Genomic DNA, 21,409 nt, shown 5'->3' on the forward strand with positions numbered 1-21,409 from the left:
AATAATTTAAAACTGCTTGTCCTGGGAATACTTTCAAGTGATAGTTGTAGAAGACTAGTTGGTAGGAAAACAGTGTTGAAATCTAGGGCTATCACAGCCCTCCTTATCATCATGGCTTCAGTCCTATAAAATATCAAAGTGGCTTAGAAGGAAAGGGATATTTATTTTTTAGTCTAAACAAAACAGAAGAAGAGTGAATTCAACAGAATAGTAATTTCCAAATACATTGGTAAAGAGAAAACCTTGATGTTAAGCTCACTAGAACTGCCTTTCTAGAGGGTTTTAGAATACTCTGGGAAGGAGGATTAATTTTACAGAAAAATACCATCTACTATACCTATACTTAGAAGCTAATGCATTATTCCAAGCAGCAAAACTAAGTGACTTGCCTGTTGTGGGTTTTGTAGGTTTTGGGATTTTTTTGTTGTTGGGTTTTTTCCTCACTTTTTCTCTTCGATAACATTTCCTGTTTCCTGTTGTGGCTGGTAAAGAATCTGAACACTTATAACTAAGTATCTGTTGCTGACCATGACTTTTTCATTGAATAATAACTGGTTTAGTTTGTGTGGTTTATTTACTGTGAAGGAAACTTTTTTCCAACAAGTCACACGCAATCCCAACTGTAAGATACATCAAACACTCAACAAAGGAATGTTCTACTTGTCTCCTACTTGGAATACATATTTCATACGGCTGAAATGTATCTGAAGTTTAATCTGCTGTATTTGCTCAAGGAACTTAGCTAAAATCTGCTGAGAAAGAGAAGAGTTCATATTCAGCTATGGTTTCTTGCATACTCAATTCCATATGCCAGATTCCAACTGTAGGTCTCAGTGCAGCTCATTTAAATAGGGCAGCATGAATTTAAGTGATACATTCAAGGATATTCCTTTGTCCCAGAAACTCATGAAGTTGATGATTCTTTGATGTTTTAGTAGGGAAACCATTGTGGGACATCTTGTGGTATAGCATTAATCATCTTATGTAGACTAATTCGTACCACTGCTCCGAGTGTCAGAGCATTAATTCTTGCTTCCCTGGCTTTCTTACGTAAAATATTGACTATTTATATGAAGATACGCAAACCAGTGTAATATTTCTCCATGAATAAAGAGGTGCAGATCCATTTATCAGGAGCTAGAGTCAGCTTCAGAAATTAACTTTCAACACTGGGTATTACTGTTCTGACAATTCTCTGTGAAGGTAGGACAACAAATAATCTTTAAAAGACCTTGATACGAGTCGTTACATTTTAGTGTGACTTTTGTGTGGACCATGTTAAGTAAAAGGATCAGCAAATGGAAAATGTTACGTTTTAGAGAAGATAGAGGCCAAGCTTCTGGGTTGGGCCCGTTTGTAATTATGGGAGGTTCTGTATGTTAAGGAAACTCAAGCAGGAGATGATGTCCATAGCCAGGGCATTATCTGTGGCTTTCCATTGAAATAAGGATGCGCATAGACTGCTAAGTATACCAAAGTTTGATTTGCCTTAGGAGTTTGGTCTTTTACTGTTTATACTACGGAGTAACTGCCTCCTTTCAAATGGACATATGAAAGATTTTTGCTCAGTTGCTTAGCCTATTGAAGTTATTGAAAGCTCTTGTGCAGCCTAGCCAGAGTAATTTGGCAAAAAGACCCACAAAAAACTGATTGGGAATACTGTCACTTTCCATCACTTCTAGACCAGTAAGATTAAAAACATCTCTAGTGAAGTATAATAATTTAGGAAAAGTACTTAGTATTGCTTTTAGGGACATTTACCATTAGATCAGCCTTTTATTTTTCATGTTAAAGAGTATTTATGCTTTCCCTAAGTATTTCCAAATTGCCCATTCTACTAAAAGAAAAGATTGTAGAGTATATGCAGGATCAGAAATTTTTGTGTCTGTTGAATAGCTAGCAACAGTGTTATTTTCATGGTATTTGAGAAATGTGCCTGAGACTGTGACCTGTGATACTTTGACAGAAACTTCCATTGAATATTAACTGATGCTGTGGAGATATTTTGGAACTTGCATAGGATTTTTTGTGTGTTGCTTTTTTTTCTGTGCTTCGTAGAATTGGCCTTATGTAATATATGCCTTAGAAATTACTTGAAAGTAGATAATCATATCTATAGCTGTTAAGTTCATCGACAGCTATTAAAACACCCTACCATGGGTACTCCTTTTTTGCTGTTCTCACCTACTAAAAAATCGTATTTTCTTGTTTCTCAAAATGATTTTTATTTTTATTCTCAGTGAGGGTGGTGATGCTTACTGTTCTTGCTAAGCCCTACCTGGATGTAACTAAAAAAGTCGTAATACAGATCATTAAAACATTTTTCAGCTCTGGTTCTGTGATTCAGCATGCTGCATTCCCTTTTGTGTTGGCATCATTGGCAGGTTTAATAAACATCATTTAATAACATCCATCATGAGTCTTTCAGTGAAATGCGAAGTAGTATTCTACCAGAAGAAAACCCAGTCCATGCATTCTTCCTGGATAAAGCAAGATGTGAACTAATCTTTTTTGAAACTTGCTTTCTAGTCAGCACTGCACACATCTGATAGTATTTCTATCTAAATTATGTTTCTGTAGATTGTTTTGCATGGTGTGCTCACAAGACATCGCAGAAACCTTTCTGAAGTGAAGATAGGGCATCTGTTGCTTCCCTTTGATTGGCAAGGCCAGTTATCTAATTTCTGTGATGATACTGGAAGAATGTAGTGTATTCTTGTTGAATCTATGTAGGCTGTTAATTGCTACTGTGTTAGAATCTAGGTGCATATAAGTGGTTTGCTTATGTTTTCTAGTATTTTTGTGGAAACTTCATTTGAAGTTAATTGATCTGTAGTTCTGTGGCTGCTTCTTTTTGATAAAGCTAGATGTGGGCACAAATTTGATTAAATAGTAAATGTAGCTCACTGAATAAAACCAGTGCATGTGGTTTCCTTAACATGCAAGTGTAATGAGAAAAAAGACCATAGAGCCAGTGTCTGAGAAAAATGGTTTTCTGAAGCTTGTTGAGTATGGTAGTGAGAATTAACATTGCGCCACTTGCCCTGATGCCTCTTCTGTGGTAAGAGAGTTACTGTGTTGTTTCTGGTAAGGTAGGATCAGAATTTTTTTACTTTCTGGCCTACCCATCTTTTTGCTTTGTATGAGTCCCCATAAACATGTCTTTTGTTTCATTATATTGTCAGTGGTTTGTATGTGAGCTTTACCAGTGATCTGATATATGAGCTTAGGCAACTTATTTTACCTTTGTGTGCCTTCTTTTCACTGTTTTTGTCTAGAGTTGGCCAGTTTAGCTTTGAGCTTTAAGTGGCTTGCAACAAACTTAGCTCTTGTGCTGGAGCTATAAACAGTTCTCAATTATATAAGGTTGGCAAGAAGACTTCTGGGTTATCAGAATCCCTAGATACTGAAAGCGATGAACTGCTAAGGGCTTCCAGTATTTTTGCTACTGGGACCTGCTATATGCCCATCAGCCCACAGTGGTGAGAACTCCAGGGACCGTTCCTGAAACAATTTGTGTTGATGTTTCTTCTTTTGCAGCTGAGATTTGTGGTTCTTTGTTATGCAAAGATTTTGGTACACGACTTGAAAGGTATGAAAAGGTTTGTCATCTGTGGCGTAGACGTGAAGGTTGTTCAGTAACATTTGTGTTCATAAAGTGCCTGCTCAACACTGTGAGACCCAACTACTGTTGTAGTGTTCCACATATACAGGAGATACGGAATAGTCACAGATCATGAATGTACATGCTTAGTTGTCGTAGTGTCAAATACCTGATTCTGAAACCTGCTCACCTGAAAGCTTACTGTGAGAGTTTTACACAAGGGAGAAATTAAAAGATTAAAATAGGTAAAAATGACTGAATGTTGGTGTATTAAAACTAAGATTCATCCCAGATATCTGGATGGCAGGGATAGGGAGCATATAACCATGTTATTGGGGCATAGATAGAGAGTTGTGACCTGCAAAATTGTATACAAGTAGAGAATTTAATGGCTTTGACTGACTCTATGGTATTATTCTAATAACGCTCTCAAACCAGGACATCTTGCGTATGTATTTTATTGTGTTAAAAAGAGAAAGAAGATAATTGGCAGAGATTGTAATGTTTTTTATGCTGTTAGAACTGCTGATCAAAAGAGAATGGGCCTCCTGCATCTTTCCCACCTTTTCTTCTTTACCAGAATTGTAAGGATGAGTGTTTCTAATATTCACAACATATTTACTATGTCAGTTATTTGTACCCTGTAGAATAATGTTAGTGTTTGCTACCATCTGTAACTGCTTAGCACATTCTTCTCTTGTCTTCATTTTTAGCTGTACATCCTTGACCCCTGGACCTAGCTGTGATCGGTTTAAACTACATATCCCTTATGCTGGAGAAACACTCAAATGTAAGTTAAAACTATTGCTATTGCATCTTGGCCTTTCTTTCTGTTCTGTATTGCATTACATTTTCCAATGTGTCTAATTTTATGAGTTTTGAGATAACCTGTGTGTGTTTTTTCTTAAAGCTTCAGCTCTAAGAACATGCAACTGTAATAATATCTAATTTTTTAAGATAAGATTGCGGCCTTCCTTGGTATTACCAATTTGAAAACATGAGTCCTGAAAGCCGAGTCACCTCCCCCCCAGTATTTATAATAAAGTGTTATGACAAAACAATCTTATGACCATTTTTAGACTCACTTATGATTTGTATATGCTTTTTTGTTTCTTTCTTTCTCTTTTAGGAAGAATTCTTTATTAAGCTCCCATAAAAGAAGTCAGTCTGTTATTTTGTTAGGCATCTCTAAACAACTAAACATTAACTGGTGTAATTGACAGATTAAAGAAACGTGACTGTTTTTTTCTGATTTAGTGGTTAAATCCTCCTTACCCTTGGAGGATCTGTAGATAGCTGTCTCATTTGCCCACTTTTTAATTAGTCTGTGTTTTGTTGCAAAGGATTAGAATAAAATTTGCTTTTGTATGTTTTTAGAAGGTAAAAAAACAGTTTTCTAAGCACTTGAGTTGCTGAAAAATGGTAAAGTCATGTTGGTTTTTATTTCTTAACAAATATGAAATATGAGAGAGGATGAAGAATTTCAGGTGAACTAAATTTCAAAGCCTGGCAATTTTAGATTTAGGGCAGCACTGGTGAGACCACATCTGGAGCGCTGTGTCCAGTTCTAATCTACTAAGTACCAGAAAGGCATGGAGATACTGAAATGTGTCCAGAAAAAGACCACAAGGATGCTTGAGGGACTGGAGCATCTGTTGTACAAGGAGAGGCCAAGAGAGCTGGGGCTTCTCAAGAAGAGAAGGCTCAGGGCAAATCTTATCAATGTGTATAAATACCTGATGGGGGAGTAAAGATACAAGAGCCAGGCTTTTCTTAGCAATACTCACTGAAGGAAGTAGTCAAGAACTGCAATACAGAAGATTCCATTTAAATGTAATTAAAAAGCCTCTTTTGCAAGGATGGTCAAAGAGTGGAACAGGTTGCGCTCAGAGCTTGTATATCTCCATCATTACAGACGTCCAAAACCCAACTGGGCATGACCCTTAGCAATGTGCTCTTGCTGACCCTGCTCTGAGCTGAGGGACTGCACCAGGCAGTCTCCAGAGGCGCTGTCCAGCCTCAGGTGTCCTGTGAGTCTGTGAAAATAAGCTGAGTGGAGGAGCAAGTACTTCATGTCAACAGAAATGGTGAATATTTAAAACACCGCTTTGATGCAGTCTAAATGGATACTATCGTACAAGTGATACAGCTTTCTGTGATGTTTTGAATATTAAGAATGTTGTTCTGTTCCTTCTGTAGTAGTTTTTCTTGTCATGTAGTGCACTGGAAGCCCTTTGCCTTTATGAACAGAAATCACCACATTTAAACTTCTTATCACTGGAAGTACATAAGCTTCCATTTGGCGCCTATAAGAAAAGTTGTATTTTCATGAAATTGTTCTGGAAGTTTGCTCATGTGCCTGAGAGAGGAGCTAGGCTCATGTATCAGTCTATGATGACTATTTCATCTATTCTAGAAGTGTGAAATCATGGCTCAAGAAGCTTTCTAATTGTTCTTTTCCAAAGATAAAAAATGGAATAAGTCCTAGCTAGCAATTATTTTAAGAAAAAAAGGGAAAAAGATGTGGCTCTGCATTTATTCAGAATTTTTAGTAAGTAATGGCCAACTACTCTACCAGGTAGGATGTTTGTTCTTATTTAAATTTTTATCTTTTAAAAAATGTGATACTATATAGCAAACTCAACATGTTGAGTCTTGATATGTCCTGCAATGTGTAGTAGATTCTGCTTGAGGCTTGTTAGCTGACTGTGATCAAGATGCAGTGAAAAGAAGCTTAATTGGATGACGTTGCTTTAGAGATAGTATCAGATTTTCTGTGGGACTGTAGTAACTCTCTACAGGGCCCTATTAGTACATCCTGAGAGCTTTAAGTCTTTACTTGTTTTTAAGTGGAGGCAGAAATTGTTCCTGATTCATAAAGGAAAATAAATAGATTAAAATGCCCATGTGCAAGGATATAGGCGTACAGACTATACTAACATTCTAAATGTCCTGTTAAAGTACCTAGAATGTTAAAGTACCTAGAAATATGATTATGGACTGTGCATTATATTTCAATATTGAGAAGCCAAGTTTCCTCCCCCCCCAGTTCTTATATTTTGAATATCACACAAGTGATTAAACAGAACAATTATAATGTTATTCACAAAACTCAAAACACATCTTAACCGTGCTGTATATTTTAACATGACCAAGTGAAGGTGGTGTAAACAAGTGTATCTTTTCCACAGGTACCTAATAATAGCAGTGAATTCAAGTAATAGTCCTCCACATTTCAGCGTTACATATTTGAAAATGCTATGAATTATTCAGTCTCACAGCGTGTGGAATATTGATGTAAGCAGATTCAATAAAGCTTTAATAATTTTGGTTTTAGAACTGTAATGATGGCAGGGGAAGACAGCCATGGTGTGCAACCAGAGATTTGTAGATACTTTGTTGTAGGCTGTTGCTAGATATGTTATCTTTCAAGGGCAGAATATTTCTGCAAAGGAAAGTTGCGAAATCTGCCAGAATACAAAGATTGGCTGAAAATGTTCAGGATCTCTAGAGTATGGTCTTCATTATGTGGTACCAAATACAGGCTGAAGTGTGTAGTTCCTTTGCGGTTTATGTTACATCCTCTTTGCAACAGATCAGATCTTTGCATATCATCAATCATAACCGCTGCCACTGCACAAATGCCCTAGTATGAATCCTCATGTGTTGAAAACTGTTGGTATGCTGCTTTAGGGAAGTATAAATGCATAGTCACAGTCTGTTTTCCAAAAGACCAAAAAGTTCACAGTTGCTTGAAAAAGGAAAGGAGAAGGTGTACTTGCAGGCAAAGCAGTGACTGACTACCTGTAGTGTGAAATAATTGTTTTGTTAGCTTTGGTAAGATCAAACATCTTTGGAGTTAAGAATGGCTTGTTGGTAATTTAATATATTTTCTTGAGATCCAGTTAGCTATTTCATTGTTTTTTTCAGACGTCATGCTCACCTTACTCTTACTCAGAGCTGCTGGAATGTTACACTAAACAGCTGTTACTCAGTTTCAGCCAGGAGCCTTGGAGACTTTGGAGATACCCACAGTTTTATACCGGAGAAAATGTTGTGTCAGTGTTAAAGATAAATTAGTTTTTCATACCTGTTGTCTTCCATCACACTCCAGAAGTTTTCCAGTGATGCTTTCAGAGAGACTTTTACTTTATTTTCTTCTGTTAGGGAGACAATAAATTTTGAGTGTTTATGGCCAGAATGGTTAGAAAACTTGAGCCTACTCCTGCTAGACTGTCAATTAAAATCTGAGACAACCATATTTTATTAGCTCATCCAGCACTTGACATTGTGGTGTTAAACTTAGTGCTTTTCTTCATATCTGAATTTTTCAAAGCTCCTAATAGGAGTTTTAACTCCAGGAAGACTGTCCGTAATATCCTGTAAGAGGTTGAATCTGTGTTCCAGGGACAAAGCTGATTTTAAGTGGTATGCAGAACTTTCCTTTATTTCTAACTGGACAACTGTATCTGCTGTGTAAAGTTCGGTATTCTTTCTGGAGAAGTAATTGTGCATTTTGAGATTAAATGTTTTGTAACTCTTGGAGATAATTTGGTCTTCCTTGCTAAAACATCAAGGCAGATGTCACAGGAGAAATTGTCAGCATAAGCAGAGTTATAAGCTGTAATAGTCTTTATTGAATAATATTAAGATTTAAAATACACTGTTAAGAATCAGTTCCTTGGTCATTGCAATTTTATTCCAGCAAACCTTGGAATCTCTTTGTTTTGGTTTTCTTTTTTCACTCAAGCTTTCACTGCTGCTTGCTACTAAGCCTGACTTTTTATTTTATTTTAGATATTTTTTTTTATTATTATGCCTGTGCTCTTCACATTTTCTTTTTCAGGCACTGATGCCTGCCTCCCTCTCTGTCCTTGAGTGCTGTCATCTGGAATTTCACGGTGACTAAACAATGTGTTGCCCTTGCAATGCTACTGTTCTCTGTGGCCTCTTGAACTCTAGTATTTTCATCTTCTGTCTGATTTTCACTGGTTTTATGTGAATTATTACAGCTCTGGATTCTACTGCCACCACTTTGGTTTCCTTAATCCCAAAGTACATTTCTTTTGTCTTGTTTGAAGCTTAGTTTTTCTCTTCTTGCTTCTGATTCTCTTTCTTAGTTTCTTACTGATTTTAGTTATAGTACTTAAAGGAGGAAATCACAGTTTTGCTGCCTAAGTAGTCTTAATAATATTGTCCATAATATACTGTACAGAATTTCATCTGCTTTATTCCTGTGATGGAACTCTTCCAGTAAGTTCATTTAGTCTTCCTGTGGCTTTCTACTTTAAGGAGGTAATTAAAAATAAACAAAATGATAAATGCAGAGAAGAGCTGGACCCCCTTTTAAAAGCTGCTTTGCAAATCTATTTGCTAAACACTTGTTTATTGTGCTGATAAACAATTGTAAAAATGATTTTAAAAGTTATTGTAAGATTTTTAGATTCACAAAACTAGGTTGCTGCAATGCATGAGTCTGTCTTCTGTGCACCATTAGGTTATTTTGCACAGGCTGTGGTTCAGTTGAGGCTCTTACAGGGAATACTTTTTGGTTGCTGTAATTTAGATTGTACTTGGGTGATAATCATTACGTGTATGGTAAGGATCCTTTTGCCCAGTCATGCAAAGTACCAAAGATTTTTCAGCGCAATGTTTCTAACGTTTGGCTGAGTCTTGCTTTACATGGGTGGAGTAATTAATCTTCTTCCTTTGGTAATCTGTTCATTATCCAATGAATGTACCTAATGGGAAACGCTGAGAGAGGGTCTAATAATTTTATTATATTATTACTTCTTCAAATAAGAAATTTACAACAGTATTTTCCCCTTCTAAATAATCGCTTCCTTCTCACTTTGGTTGTGTTCTTTTGACACTTTTCCTTGGATGTTCTGGACTTCCCTCGAACTTTTTGCAGGTGTAAGTCTAAAATAGTTTGTTTCTGCATCAAGAGAAGTGACCTTACAAGTATCTATGTACAAGTGTGGACTTAGAGATTTAGAAGATTTTAGGTTAGGCTTCCACATTGGTAATAACATAGTGCCTTCCTACTTGGCCCTTTCCTTCTTTCTGCTGTATGGGCTGCAGTTACTGGTTATGGTCCAGTCTCTTTGTATATATTTGTCCTTCACTTTCGCCTGTCCTCTTCTCACCTACCCAGTGTCTCTTGTTTGTTGTAACTTCTCCAGTGTTGCTTGTATTTAATTTCTACCAGTGTCTTATCCCCTCTTGTATTATCTGTTGATCTTTGTCCTCTTCAATTCTAGTACCAAAATTTCTGAGACACCTCTTCCCCCCCACACCTCCAGCAGCATTTGTCAGTTGAAGTTAAACAAACAAGCAAAACAAAAGCCATGCCTGCAACCCTTTGCCCAAGAACCAAGTAACTGTCCTGCACATCCTTCCTATATCTTTTTTTCTTTTATTGGCAAAGTGGGACTTGATTCACTTGCCTAACTGTAGGTGTCTAACTCTGAGGTTCCCTAGGGTATCCTGCTTGGCCTTTTCAGCTGCTGACCCAAAGGATCTCTCTGAAAAACCTTGTGTCATAGCTGCCATAAATGTGCCCTGAGGCACCTCAGATGACACTGAACAGCTTAGTTAAACTGAACCAAACTCATGGAGAACAGGTCCTTTGCTGCTTTGCATGTAGTGGAGTAGCTAGGATTTCTTCTGGAGCATCACAGAGGTACAGAGAAGGGTTGGGTTTTTTTAATGCAATCAAATACCTTTTTTCCAAACTGTCTTTTAATAAAGAGATTTCTTTGAGTCTTTAATACTGACTTTTCTGCCCTTCCTGTTCTGATACCTTGATTCGCATGTGAAGTCAGAAATTAAGCTCAAAAGTGTCCCGGCTTCTTGCTACCAGATGTTGTCTCTAACCTTCAGGAATATTTCTGACTTCTGCTAAACAACCTGTAAAAAGTTGAAGCTACACTTGGTTTACTGTAGTAGGGTTATTGTTTATGGTCCGATGAGCAAAGATCCCACAGTATTTCCAGATACCGTTTGAGGGCAGAAGTCCTGCTTCAACAGATGAGTTTGAGGAGCTTCTGAGGTTTGATGATCCTCTTCTACTTGAAAGGCAGCAGCAACACCATAGCAAAAATTGCCATAGAGCGAAAATCTGTAGGGCGGAATCCAGTGACAAGTCACAGGTCTGTGTTTAGTTCACTTAAATCCTTTCATATTGCTGCCTGCGCTGACTTAGTGTCTTGGTTGCAGATGGTAGTGAATAGCTGGTTATTACTTGACCTGTAAAGACAATTCACAAAGGCTGGTTTAGGTAAGAATTTGTTTATAGAGGGGACTGATCAGTGGTTTTTTTCTACAATTTGTGTAGCTACTAGGGGATAGGTTAGCATTCTGAATAGACGAATAATACAATTCTACTTGCTATCTTTTTCTTGTTAATATTCAACAAGAGCAGTTTATTTTCTCAAAACTGATTCTGCACATAGGATTGGCTGCTCCAACACTGTTCCCTATTATCTGTGAATGTGTTTCATGATCAAGTAGCATTTGGATTTTTTGTTCGTTAAAAGCCAGATGGGTTGATTTCCTTCATATGATGAATTCCATTCAGATTGGTCTTATTCCAGGGTGCCGTGCGCACACATGTTTATTCTACATACTTAGTGCTGATTTAGAAATTCTTGGGGTCAGAAAAAACTGAAGAATATAGATATCCTTTTCAAAAGTTTAGGAAGGTATGTTGCTTCCTAATTTTGCTGCCTTTGGGTAAACAGGGATGTTAATGAATGCTGTGGCACTTTTAGTATATCTTTCAGTACTACCAGATTTACAGTATGGTTAAAAAAAGAAAGAAAAATATCCCAAAAAGGAAGTCATCAGGAGAGGAGAAGCTGTATATAGGATAGGCCAGTAGAGAGCCACTGTAAGGATTTAAGAAATTTCTCAGTTTCAGAGCTGACGCCTAACTTTCTTGCAGTCAACCCTTACCACTTTGTTAGACTTGCTTATGCATTTTGATAGATGAGAAAAGAACAGTGTGTGTGTGTGTTAAAAGAACTAATAGATTTAAGTATTAATATTTCTATCTTTTTGTCTATTGGGAGCATATTAGCTTTTCTTCTGAAATCCTGTGAAGTAAAATATTTCAAAATTTAATGCGTTTTGCCTGAGGAGAAAAAAGGAAGAGAAAGTAATATTCTTGGATAATGAAAAGCAAAAGATGTATAATACTTTTTTTCCCCCTACTAAATTTATCTTTGACTCCATGGCTTTAACTTTATTGAAGTAATTCTAAATTCTGTAATGGTGTTTAGTTGGACATTTAATCTATTGATATAATTATTGGCTAGTGTATCTACAGAAATGAGATAAATATGGTCTGAGTGCGAAGTTTTTGCTTGCCTTGTTCTTACAATGGAATGGTCATGTAGGGCTGTGGGATGCCACACAGTTTTCTTTCTGTCAGGGGAATAAAGGCAAACAGAATTGAAACACATGAGGAACTACATATTCATGTGCTGGAGATGCAAGGAAAAGGATATTTCTTTTATTTAGGTGAGAAGGGGAGGGAATGCACTCTATATTGATTTTTTTTGGTTTTGGTGGTTTTCCTTTCAAAATTATAGTAGTAACCATTCTCAAACTCTAAGCACAACAATTTTGCAGATGGCTTTATTGGTTAAAAATGTTATGGTTTTACCTCAGCACAATTATATTTGGAGAGGGTAAGCCACAGGTAGTATTGTGTAAGTTTTAAATAAAGTAGTTAAAAAACCTGATCTTTCTGCTAGGTCGGGACAGACTGGTGGCTTGTGATTCAAAATATTTAATACCTTATACTTTGTAAGCTCACTGCAGAGACTGGTGTTAATATTTATGTGAAATAAAACCAGATTTGCTGTTGTGTTGGCTATTGTGATTGTTTAAATATCTTTTATTTGAGTGTAAAGAAGCATTTTTTAATTTATGCATCATAGCCCTGCCAGGCAAACTGTTAACTGCAGTTTTAATTTCTCTGGTTTATAGTATTTAATAAGAACAAAGCTCAGATTTAGGATTTATTCCCTTAATCTTTAGTCTGATTTGTAATTGTGTATTTTTGCTGAGAACATGTAACTTATGAAAACAGTTCATGCTCGTAGTTGTGAATAGGGCAAAATCTTGGTGCCTAAGCTTTCTAGAGTCAAAGGTGTTACTTTTCCTGTCCTAGTACAGTAAATTAAGTAAGACATAAGAGAAACTATATGTAATGGGAGAGCACAGAGCAGAAAAGTTAGAGCGCCCAAGGGGTCACATGGGTGCATGTCTAACATGGATCAAAAAAGGTTCTTTTGTTCTTTCCTTTTAGTCTTTGGCTTCGTGGCAGAAGTGAGACTTACTAGAATAAGATCTGACTGAGGGGATACTTTTTTCCTTTTTAAACACGTGAAAAAATTGTTCTAAGGTCAGATCTTAGCATCTTCAATAGCAGGATGCTGTGTTTAACTGCCAGAATGAAAACCACTGATGATAGAGAAGTACTGTTCTTTTCTAACTGTTTACATTGAAGTAGAAACACCATTTTTAGTTAGTTTGAATATTTTTATTTAAATGTGTGATACTTCAACTCCAAATTCTGGCCAAGACAAATGTAATGGTTCCTATTAAACTCTCTGTTCTTCTTTTTAAGATTTGGGGGTGGCAAGGAGAAGAGGGAGTATGTGCTACTTTTAAAAGCTCCAGTATTTTGAAAATCCGGATCTTAGTAGTTTGCATTTGACTTTAACTTAATATCCAAAACACAGCAATCTAAATGTGGTACTTTTCTTTTTTTTAAACAAGATCACTTCTTTAACTCGGTGTTTTGAGGCAGCCCTCAATAGTGTTTGCATTGCCATTTGAGTTATGAAGCAATAATGTATTTCATGTTTCATTGCTTGCAGAGGAGGAAGAAGCTGTGCCTCAGGAATTTGACTTCATCCCCCAAAACATCTGATGCTTATCTTGCTTTTGAATTTTTGTAAAAATTGTATGGATATATACATTAAATACATTTTATGTAGCTATCAAATTTTGTATTAAAAATGTGTATCATGTGTAGAATATTTTATTCATTTATAAGCATATACGTAAAAGTGCAAACCATGTTTTCATTTATTACTTTTCAGGGGATATAATTTTCAATGCTCACTATCCTGACCTGCCACCAGATTTTATCTTCGGAGAGGATGCTGAATTTTTGCCAGATCCTTCTGCCTTGCATGTAAGCACTTCACTGTTTGAGAATCTTATAACATGCAAAGAGACTTGGCTTTTTTAGAATAGTTTCAGCAATAGGAATTTGCTAACAATGCAGAATAAAGAAAAAAACCACCTTTTATCTCACTGTTATGTGAGTATAAAGACTTTTTCTTTGAGTGTGATTTAAAGTTGAATCCATAGATGTGTGTTTTTTTGAAAATATTTTAATCAAGACAAGATGACATTTACAATAACTATTCAGAGTATCTTTAAAAGATGTTTATTTAATACCTGACCATCTTAAAAGAGATGTCTTAGCAAATAGGATTGCTCAATTGTGTCTTTAAAAAACATTTGGTCCTAGAAAAAATAATAAAATTTTGTGTAGTGATGTTGATTTTTCTTTTCCCATGAGGAAAGATAGAATCAGGTTGTATGTTGTTGGAACCACTGTGTCAAAGAAAGCTATCTGCTCGTATGTGTTGGTGTTATAAAGACAAAGCAATGCCCTTTTAAAAGGTGGGAGGTTCAAAAATAAACAATGAGAAAATACCTTTACTCAGTCTTACTACTATGGAAGAAGAAACACCACAACCTGAAACCAAGCATTTTCTTCACTATTCAAAATCAGCCTCAAGTGGTAAATTGTTTGAAGAAGCAAACGATGGTTATGCTTTTACAATACTTCTCTCTCTCTCTGAAGTTACTAGTAGTTACTATAGCCATATTAAGGTATTTTGGAACCCAGAGTGTTTTTCTCTTTTGCTTTTCCTCTCTCGTTGGGCTCTTTTCTGGGTTGACAGTATTGTTTGTCAATAGGATTTGGGCATATTTTTTCTAATAAGTATGCAGTGCCTGTGGTTGTGGTGCAGAGTGACACTGTGTCAGAAAAGTGTGCCTTTGCCACAGAGCTCTACTGTAATTCCTGCTCGGTAACCCACACAGTAGGTCATGATCTTATTTCTTTTTTTTTTTCTCTCTAAACTTTCAGCTTTTATTAGAAAGTTGACCAAAAATCAGTTTATACTTTAAATATATTTCACTTCATAGGCTGCCTGTAAGTGTAATATGGGAGTCACTAGCACAGTCGTGCACCTAAGAAGTGTCTTGTACGGCCTTGCTAGGGGATGGGCTCTTTGCATAGTCCTCTCCTGCAGCCTCTCTTGTGCTTTATGAGCATGTCTTCAGAGCCCCCCAAAAGTAAGTCACAGGCTGTTCAGTGCTTGGGGTGCAGGTGTCATGGTGGAAGAATGTGAGGCAGTGGCCACAGAGTTGAATATGTCCTTGACATGTGATGTGACAGATGTGTTGGGTTTTAGTTTTAGCTATAGGCCCTTCATATTAAGTTATATTAAGAAACTACACTGTCTTAAAATAACTGGTTTGATTAATTATTTTTAGCATACCTAACAGAATTTTAAAAAGGTGAATGTCTCATTTCTTTTCTTCCCCCCCCTTCCTGTTAAGCTCACAAACTCCTTTGGGAAGGAGGCGTGGTGCTGCTGAATTTTGTGAAGCTTGTTTATAGAAAAGGTTTAATTTATATGACAATGCTAGAATTGTTTCCACACACTTTTATATATCAGTTCTTCTATTTCCCCCTTTTTGTGTTTTGTTGTTTCACAATCTTACAACCTCCTGAGAAGTATTCGTACTAACAGTCACTTTCTGCAGGTGATGTTAAAGGAAGAAGAACACTTTTTAATGTACTGGAAAGCTGAAATTAATAACAAATAGCAAATTAGATAATAAATAAAGATAATTTGGGACATCTTGCAGAAATGCTGTTCAGATGGAGAAGCTTGCTGAGAGTGATATGGTACCATATTTCTCATGTGAAAAGAAGTCCCTAGTAATAGTGATCCACAGGGAAACCTGCAAGGATGAAAACATCCATAACTTTCATTCTTACATCGTTCATTAATGATGCTACTTTGGGGATTCTTGCTTTTCTTCTGCCTAAGTGCAGACCAAACTTCCCATCCTCTTCATTGGAAAGTAGCTTGACGAGCCATTTGCTCCTTGATACACAATGAGATATTAAACAGCCTATTTTAAAATTAATTAAAAACAAACGAAAAAAGAACAGCTTTCCTTTGGTCATTATGCCTTGCTATAGTATTCACTATGTAAATGTAACCTTTTTTGATAAGGTCCTTGGTCATTCTCCTGCCTTCCATCCTGGTGTTATCAGAGCATGTTATCTCCACCTTGCAGCTATGGTCTATATGGTATCATGGTGGACATTTTGCTTTTGCATTTGCCTTATAATGTTCAACGTGGTTTGTGGAGTTTTTCTTCAGAATGCTATATTAGCAATAACTTGCTTATTATGCTAAGTATTTTAATAACTCCCTTTTTTCCACAGATCTCAGAGCTGTTTAGTGAAGATAATTTTAATTGAATTCTAAGATATTAGCAGCATACTTTAATGTGTTAACGTATCTTTCTACTGACTATAAGTAAAAATAGATTAGCATGTTGAGCATGATTTAACACTCTTGATCTCAAGCAATCTTCAAATACTTTTGATGCAACAGTTCCTGGCAATCCAAACAGAATCAGCCATGCACAAAAGCATGTAGATGGTATTAAATGAGGAGCACAATCTCTTAAGTAATACGTTCTGCCAGATCTGTGGGAATTCTGACACTGAGCCTTCCTGTGCTGCTCTCATCTGCCCGAGTGTCTTTCTTTTCCAAGCAGAAATCATCACATGCTGTTACATGGCTTGAGTCAGGCATTATGCTTAGCTTGAAATGGGAACCAGGAACTCCAGATTCCTCAAGCTCATGTGGCTCTAATAGAGGCTGTCAGTGCACCTCCCTAAAGACATTTGAATGGCTGTGCTGCAGATCGCTTCAGTCACTTGCAGCTTCCATGGCTGTAGGCAGACCTTCGAGTCAGGTTTTCATCTAAGCACAGTAACAGGTGTTCAGTTAAGCAGCTGTTAGCCAAACAGCTAAAACAAGATTCCAGAAATACTGCGTCTTAAAAAGTAGATGCTGTAGGTAAAGACTTAATGCTAACTTCACACCCACCCCCACCCCCCCCAAAGGATTCCTAAATGGTTGGGCCAGTGTTTTAGCAGTGGGGTGATATGTTGGACACTCTTATTATAAGCAGAGCTAATCAACTGCTTTGTTAAATTGGTATTACAATTGCAGAATTGTCCAAAGTGCTTATTGAAACTCAGCTTTGCTTCTATGTCTTGTGCAAATATTCAAGACACTTTGGTTTGGAACTCTGGTTGAGTCTTAAGTTCAGCACTGCAAAATATATGCTTCATTACGTGACTTACAGAAGTAGTTACTCAGCTGGTTGCAAGGCCTGATTGCGTGCATTCTGATCTTTAGAATGATGAGGAACTTAAGGAGCAACTCAACAGAGGGGCAACCGTTCCTTTTACTTTGGTTCGTCATACAGTTTTAATTACAGTCAGATGGCTATATTCTTTAGGTTGGTGATGCTGTTCATGTTCAAAGCATTAATAGAAATAAACATTATTTTTTTTTCTTTTAAAATGTCCTCACCTATCGTATGCAATTGATACTTGCGTGTATAGCACGCATAAATAAAATCAGCTACTCAGAATGTAAATAGTTCTTCCTTGCTCTAGTGTTTATTCATTTTGGATGACAAGTATTAGAAATGTATTTTAAAAACAACCTATGATTCACTCTGTTCTGATTAAAAATTCAGTTGGCACAAAACAAGATTAGTGATTGTGTACGGATGAGATTGGAGCTCATTACAATGACGCCAGTTTGAGTAACAAGAATTGTTTGTTATGTTAGCCTAGTTGATTGTTAATGTGAGCCAGTTAATAACTGAAGTGCTTGTGTGAAATGTTAACCCTATTTTTCCAATGATTTTGAGGTATATGCTGTTTGGTGAAGAGGGGACAACAGCAGTATATGTAAGCTAACTGTCAGTTTAAGGTTTTGGGTTTCTCGGCATCCTAGTTCAGGTCTTCAGCTAGTCTCACCAGAATTACTCTGCCCACCCACTGCTGACAAAACGGCTCTATTAGCCTTAGTGGGAATGGAGGCAAGAGGACATTAACATTGCCTGAAACCTAGTAGGTGTTGACTCTGTCCTTGTGGGCTAGTATATATGGGAATACTTAGCGCTGCATTTGTGTGGGAGGAGGGCTTTGCCATCACAGAACTTCAGAGAATGGCCTACTGTGGTTCTCATGCCTGTACGTAGCATTGGGAAGATTATTTCCCCTTGTCTAATTGTTAATACTGAGTACAGGTTTTAGTCATTGTGGAGTTGGTTCAGCTAATTGTGCTACTCGGGTGTATTGGCTGCCATTCTGTATATCTTGTGTAAAGCAATATTTATTTTAATTTCTTGTATTTGTAGTTATTGGACTCCATACTTACCATTTGGCTATATGATGACTGTCGTGAAGACTGTAATGGTTTTTGTGGCCATGTTCAAAATTTTAATCATTATTACCATCAACTTGCTGAGTTAGCTTTTAATGGGTAGTGCAGAGATCTTTTAAATACCTCCTTCTTCCATAATTGTTCTTCGTATACTATCAGGTGCATGAGACAGATGTTTAACAGCATCAGTTGTTCCTGTGTTAACTACAAAAAACCCCAAACACCCTAATGCCATTTGAACTAGTTTGTTCTAAAAGCTCTGACTGTTGTATTGTTGGCAAAGATGCAGGTGTTACATGTTCTAGTATGAAAGCCCCACATAAGGCGGTGAGCATGATGGTTTTCAGAATATGACTTCAAAGTCACAGCAGTGAGTTCTTTTTGTTGGGCAAATGTGTGGGTAAGTTTGAACTATATTAGCATTACTATCTCTTCTGGTTGCTCTGTTTGGGATGGCAGCAGAAGATTTCATTCTTGGACCCCTAACCTATCGCTCTGGTACTGAAAGCCTTAAATTAGTTTTGGCTGAGCTTGGGGAATTTAAGTGAAAGAGAATGCAGTATTGGATGCTGAAATTTATTACAAGTTTTTTTCTTATTTTGAAGTTCTTGGTATTCACATATTTTGTGTTCACTTTTCAGTCATGTTTTGAATTTATATGTTAAGATGTGTTTTACTTATTTATAATCCAGTACTATTTTCTGTTTAATTTTCTAAAGCAAACATGGATTCTGAAAACTGTTTCTTCCTGTCCTTCTGTATTGATCCTACCCATTTTTATGTTTTCCCAGCAGAAGGACCATTTGGCTGGTGTTGGCATTTGTGGTGTATATATACATTTTTGTCCATTATTTTTTTTTTTTCAAACAATGGAGAAGTGCCAGTACAGTGTTTCTTTAAGCCAGACCTGAAACAATCTAATTTTGAATATATTTTACTCCGGTTTTGGTGTCTGAGCTCCACGCAGTCTCCCCAGGAAATCCTCATGTGTTTCCTTGACCCAGCTAACAAGGGGTGTCATAAACCAGGTACCAGCTACAGGTTTTCTGCCATTTATTTCTGTTGTGCTTGTACTTGATTTAAAATGAGAAATCCCCAAAAGAGGATTCTGGCTGGGAATCCTCTCCAAGGGTAGGTACCCTGGCCAGCTTGACTACAGCCTGTGTGAGGCCAGCATTCAGGAGGTCCTTCTCAGAAGTCATACAGTGCCAAGAGTGAGTGTTAGGATTGTCTGTGTAGCCATGTGGTAAAAATGGTGACTATACAAACAGTTCAGCAGAATGAATTCAAGAGGATGACAGAAAACAAGTTTTTCCTATCATCTTTCCATCTCGTCTTCCTTCAGGGCCTTTCTACATTTAGAAATTACTCCTTTTTCTCCTTGTTTCAGTCTTCTGAATTTCTCTTCAGCCTTTCCCTTTTATTTCTCCTCTTTGTCCAGTACTTTTTAATATTTGTAGGACTGAGAGGGAGTTAGCTACCTTGTACTACTTTGTAATTTTCTATTCGTGTAAAATAACTGTATGTGTTCACCTCACTTTCTTTTTCCAAAATTTCAGCATTTCCCAGCACAATTTACAAACTTGATTTTCTATTTCAACGTGTAAGCAGAAGAGAATATGCTGAGGTCAGAAGTTCTGCTTTAGTTCATCACAATGTTTTGGCTGGATTTTTCACCTAGCAAATCTAGAAATTGAAAAAAATTCTACAGTTTGATACTATTTATTTAATTTTGAGAGAAGAAAATATCTAATAAGACAGGTGTTTTTTCCTTTCTTGCTTAAATCTTGCTAGTGTACAATGCAAAATTAATTCCATTAGTTCTCTGAGGGGCTTGGTGGGGAAACATTTCCTTTCATTTTTTGGCACAAGCTTCTCTGATAATGCAATTTCTCCCTAGGATATGGAAAATCTAGCGTATTAGTTCTTAAAATATAGTATTTCAGTCCAGAAGATACTAATTTAGGAGAACATTAGGAATATGCATGGATCATTTGACTGAAGGATGGCAAAGTGGGAGAAAATGTTTTTCTGCCATACTAATTAATGTGCATGTAATGAGAGACTTCGTAATTGTGCACTAGCAATATATGGGAAAAACCCCACATTTAATAGCTTTCCATTCATAGTGTTATATTATGGGGGGAAAAAAAGATAGTTTTAATTTGTCACATGAGTTTGACCATCTCTTTCATGGTCATACAGTTAGATGGATCAGAAGGTTGGACCGGAATAACAGGATGCTTAAATCTTAATCTAAAGGCTGAAAAAAATGTTTAGGCTTATGTTTCTTTCAGGCTATGTCTCTTTAGCTTATACCTGAGCCCAGAGCATTGGCCTCTTGAGTTTCTGGATCTCCTTTTGAATTCATGTTGAATTCATCTTGATTATTGATAAATTCACTCATTTCTTAGGTGGGCAAGACTTGCTACTGGGCTTGAGAAAGCCTGCTGTCTCCCTGCTAGAACCAAACTGCATGTCTGAATGAGTATTCTTTCTTTTGCTCCTCTAGTGTAAAATTGAGTAGCATATCCTGAAGTTCTGGTAAGTGGAGGAGGAGCGCTTATCTAGCTATCTAGATATTATTGGTCTTAGCTGAGAGCTGCCATAGGAGCGCTAGCAATGTCATCACTTGTTTCAATTACTAGACTTCTTGCACGGCAGGAAGGATCACGGCTCACCTTTGTAGCCACCTTCTTTGACCCTGTGGTCCCTGGAGACTCTGAAAGCTAGAGTTGGGACAAATCCTGGCTGTGACAAAGAGCTGAGCAGACTGTCAGTGAGCCAGTACACAAACCAAAGCCTAGGCTATGCCTGAACTTGTACTTTTACGTATGGTCAAACCTCTGTTATGTAGCTTTGCCAATATATTTTCTTTTGATGCTGGCCAGCAGGGGACCCTTGCATGACTGAAATCTGAGTGCATTTCAGACTTGGTTGTTTTGTTTCTTAACCCTGTCCTGGTTTCAGCTTTATTTAATTTTGTGTTTTATTTAAATTACTGGTCCAGTTAGATACTTTCTATTTCCGTCTTCTTCCAGTTCTCCAGGGTGTTTGCTAAGTTTATGTGCAAACTGTAACTTTAATAGTGTTAGGCAATCAGTCTCCTTATGGCACTTGCCCCAAACGTTTCAAGATTTCCTCTGGAAGCCCATTTCAACATCTGGTGGTACTCTGGGCCACTTCATTCCGTAGGCCATGAGAATATCCCATTGGA

General features: G+C 37.0%; 1 protein-coding gene across 4 annotated transcripts in view; it reads left to right on the top strand.

Moving 5' to 3' along the window:
• The window catches only part of BABAM2 (BRISC and BRCA1 A complex member 2), a gene marked incomplete at its 5' end in the record, with an annotated part of 170,467 nt that overhangs the window by 17,721 nt on the left and 131,337 nt on the right, over window positions 1-21,409 (top strand). For all 4 annotated transcript variants that reach the window (XM_080408308.1, XM_080408305.1, XM_080408306.1 and 1 more), the window contains 2 exons: window positions 4,318-4,394; window positions 13,723-13,817. In XM_080408308.1, coding sequence (XP_080264434.1) covers window positions 4,318-4,394; window positions 13,723-13,817 — 172 coding nt within the window. The remainder of the gene's footprint in view (window positions 1-4,317; window positions 4,395-13,722; window positions 13,818-21,409) is intronic.

This window comes from Falco punctatus, assembly GCF_963210335.1.
Source record: "Falco punctatus genome assembly, chromosome: 12".
In the NCBI taxonomy this organism is placed as follows: domain Eukaryota; kingdom Metazoa; phylum Chordata; class Aves; order Falconiformes; family Falconidae; genus Falco; species Falco punctatus.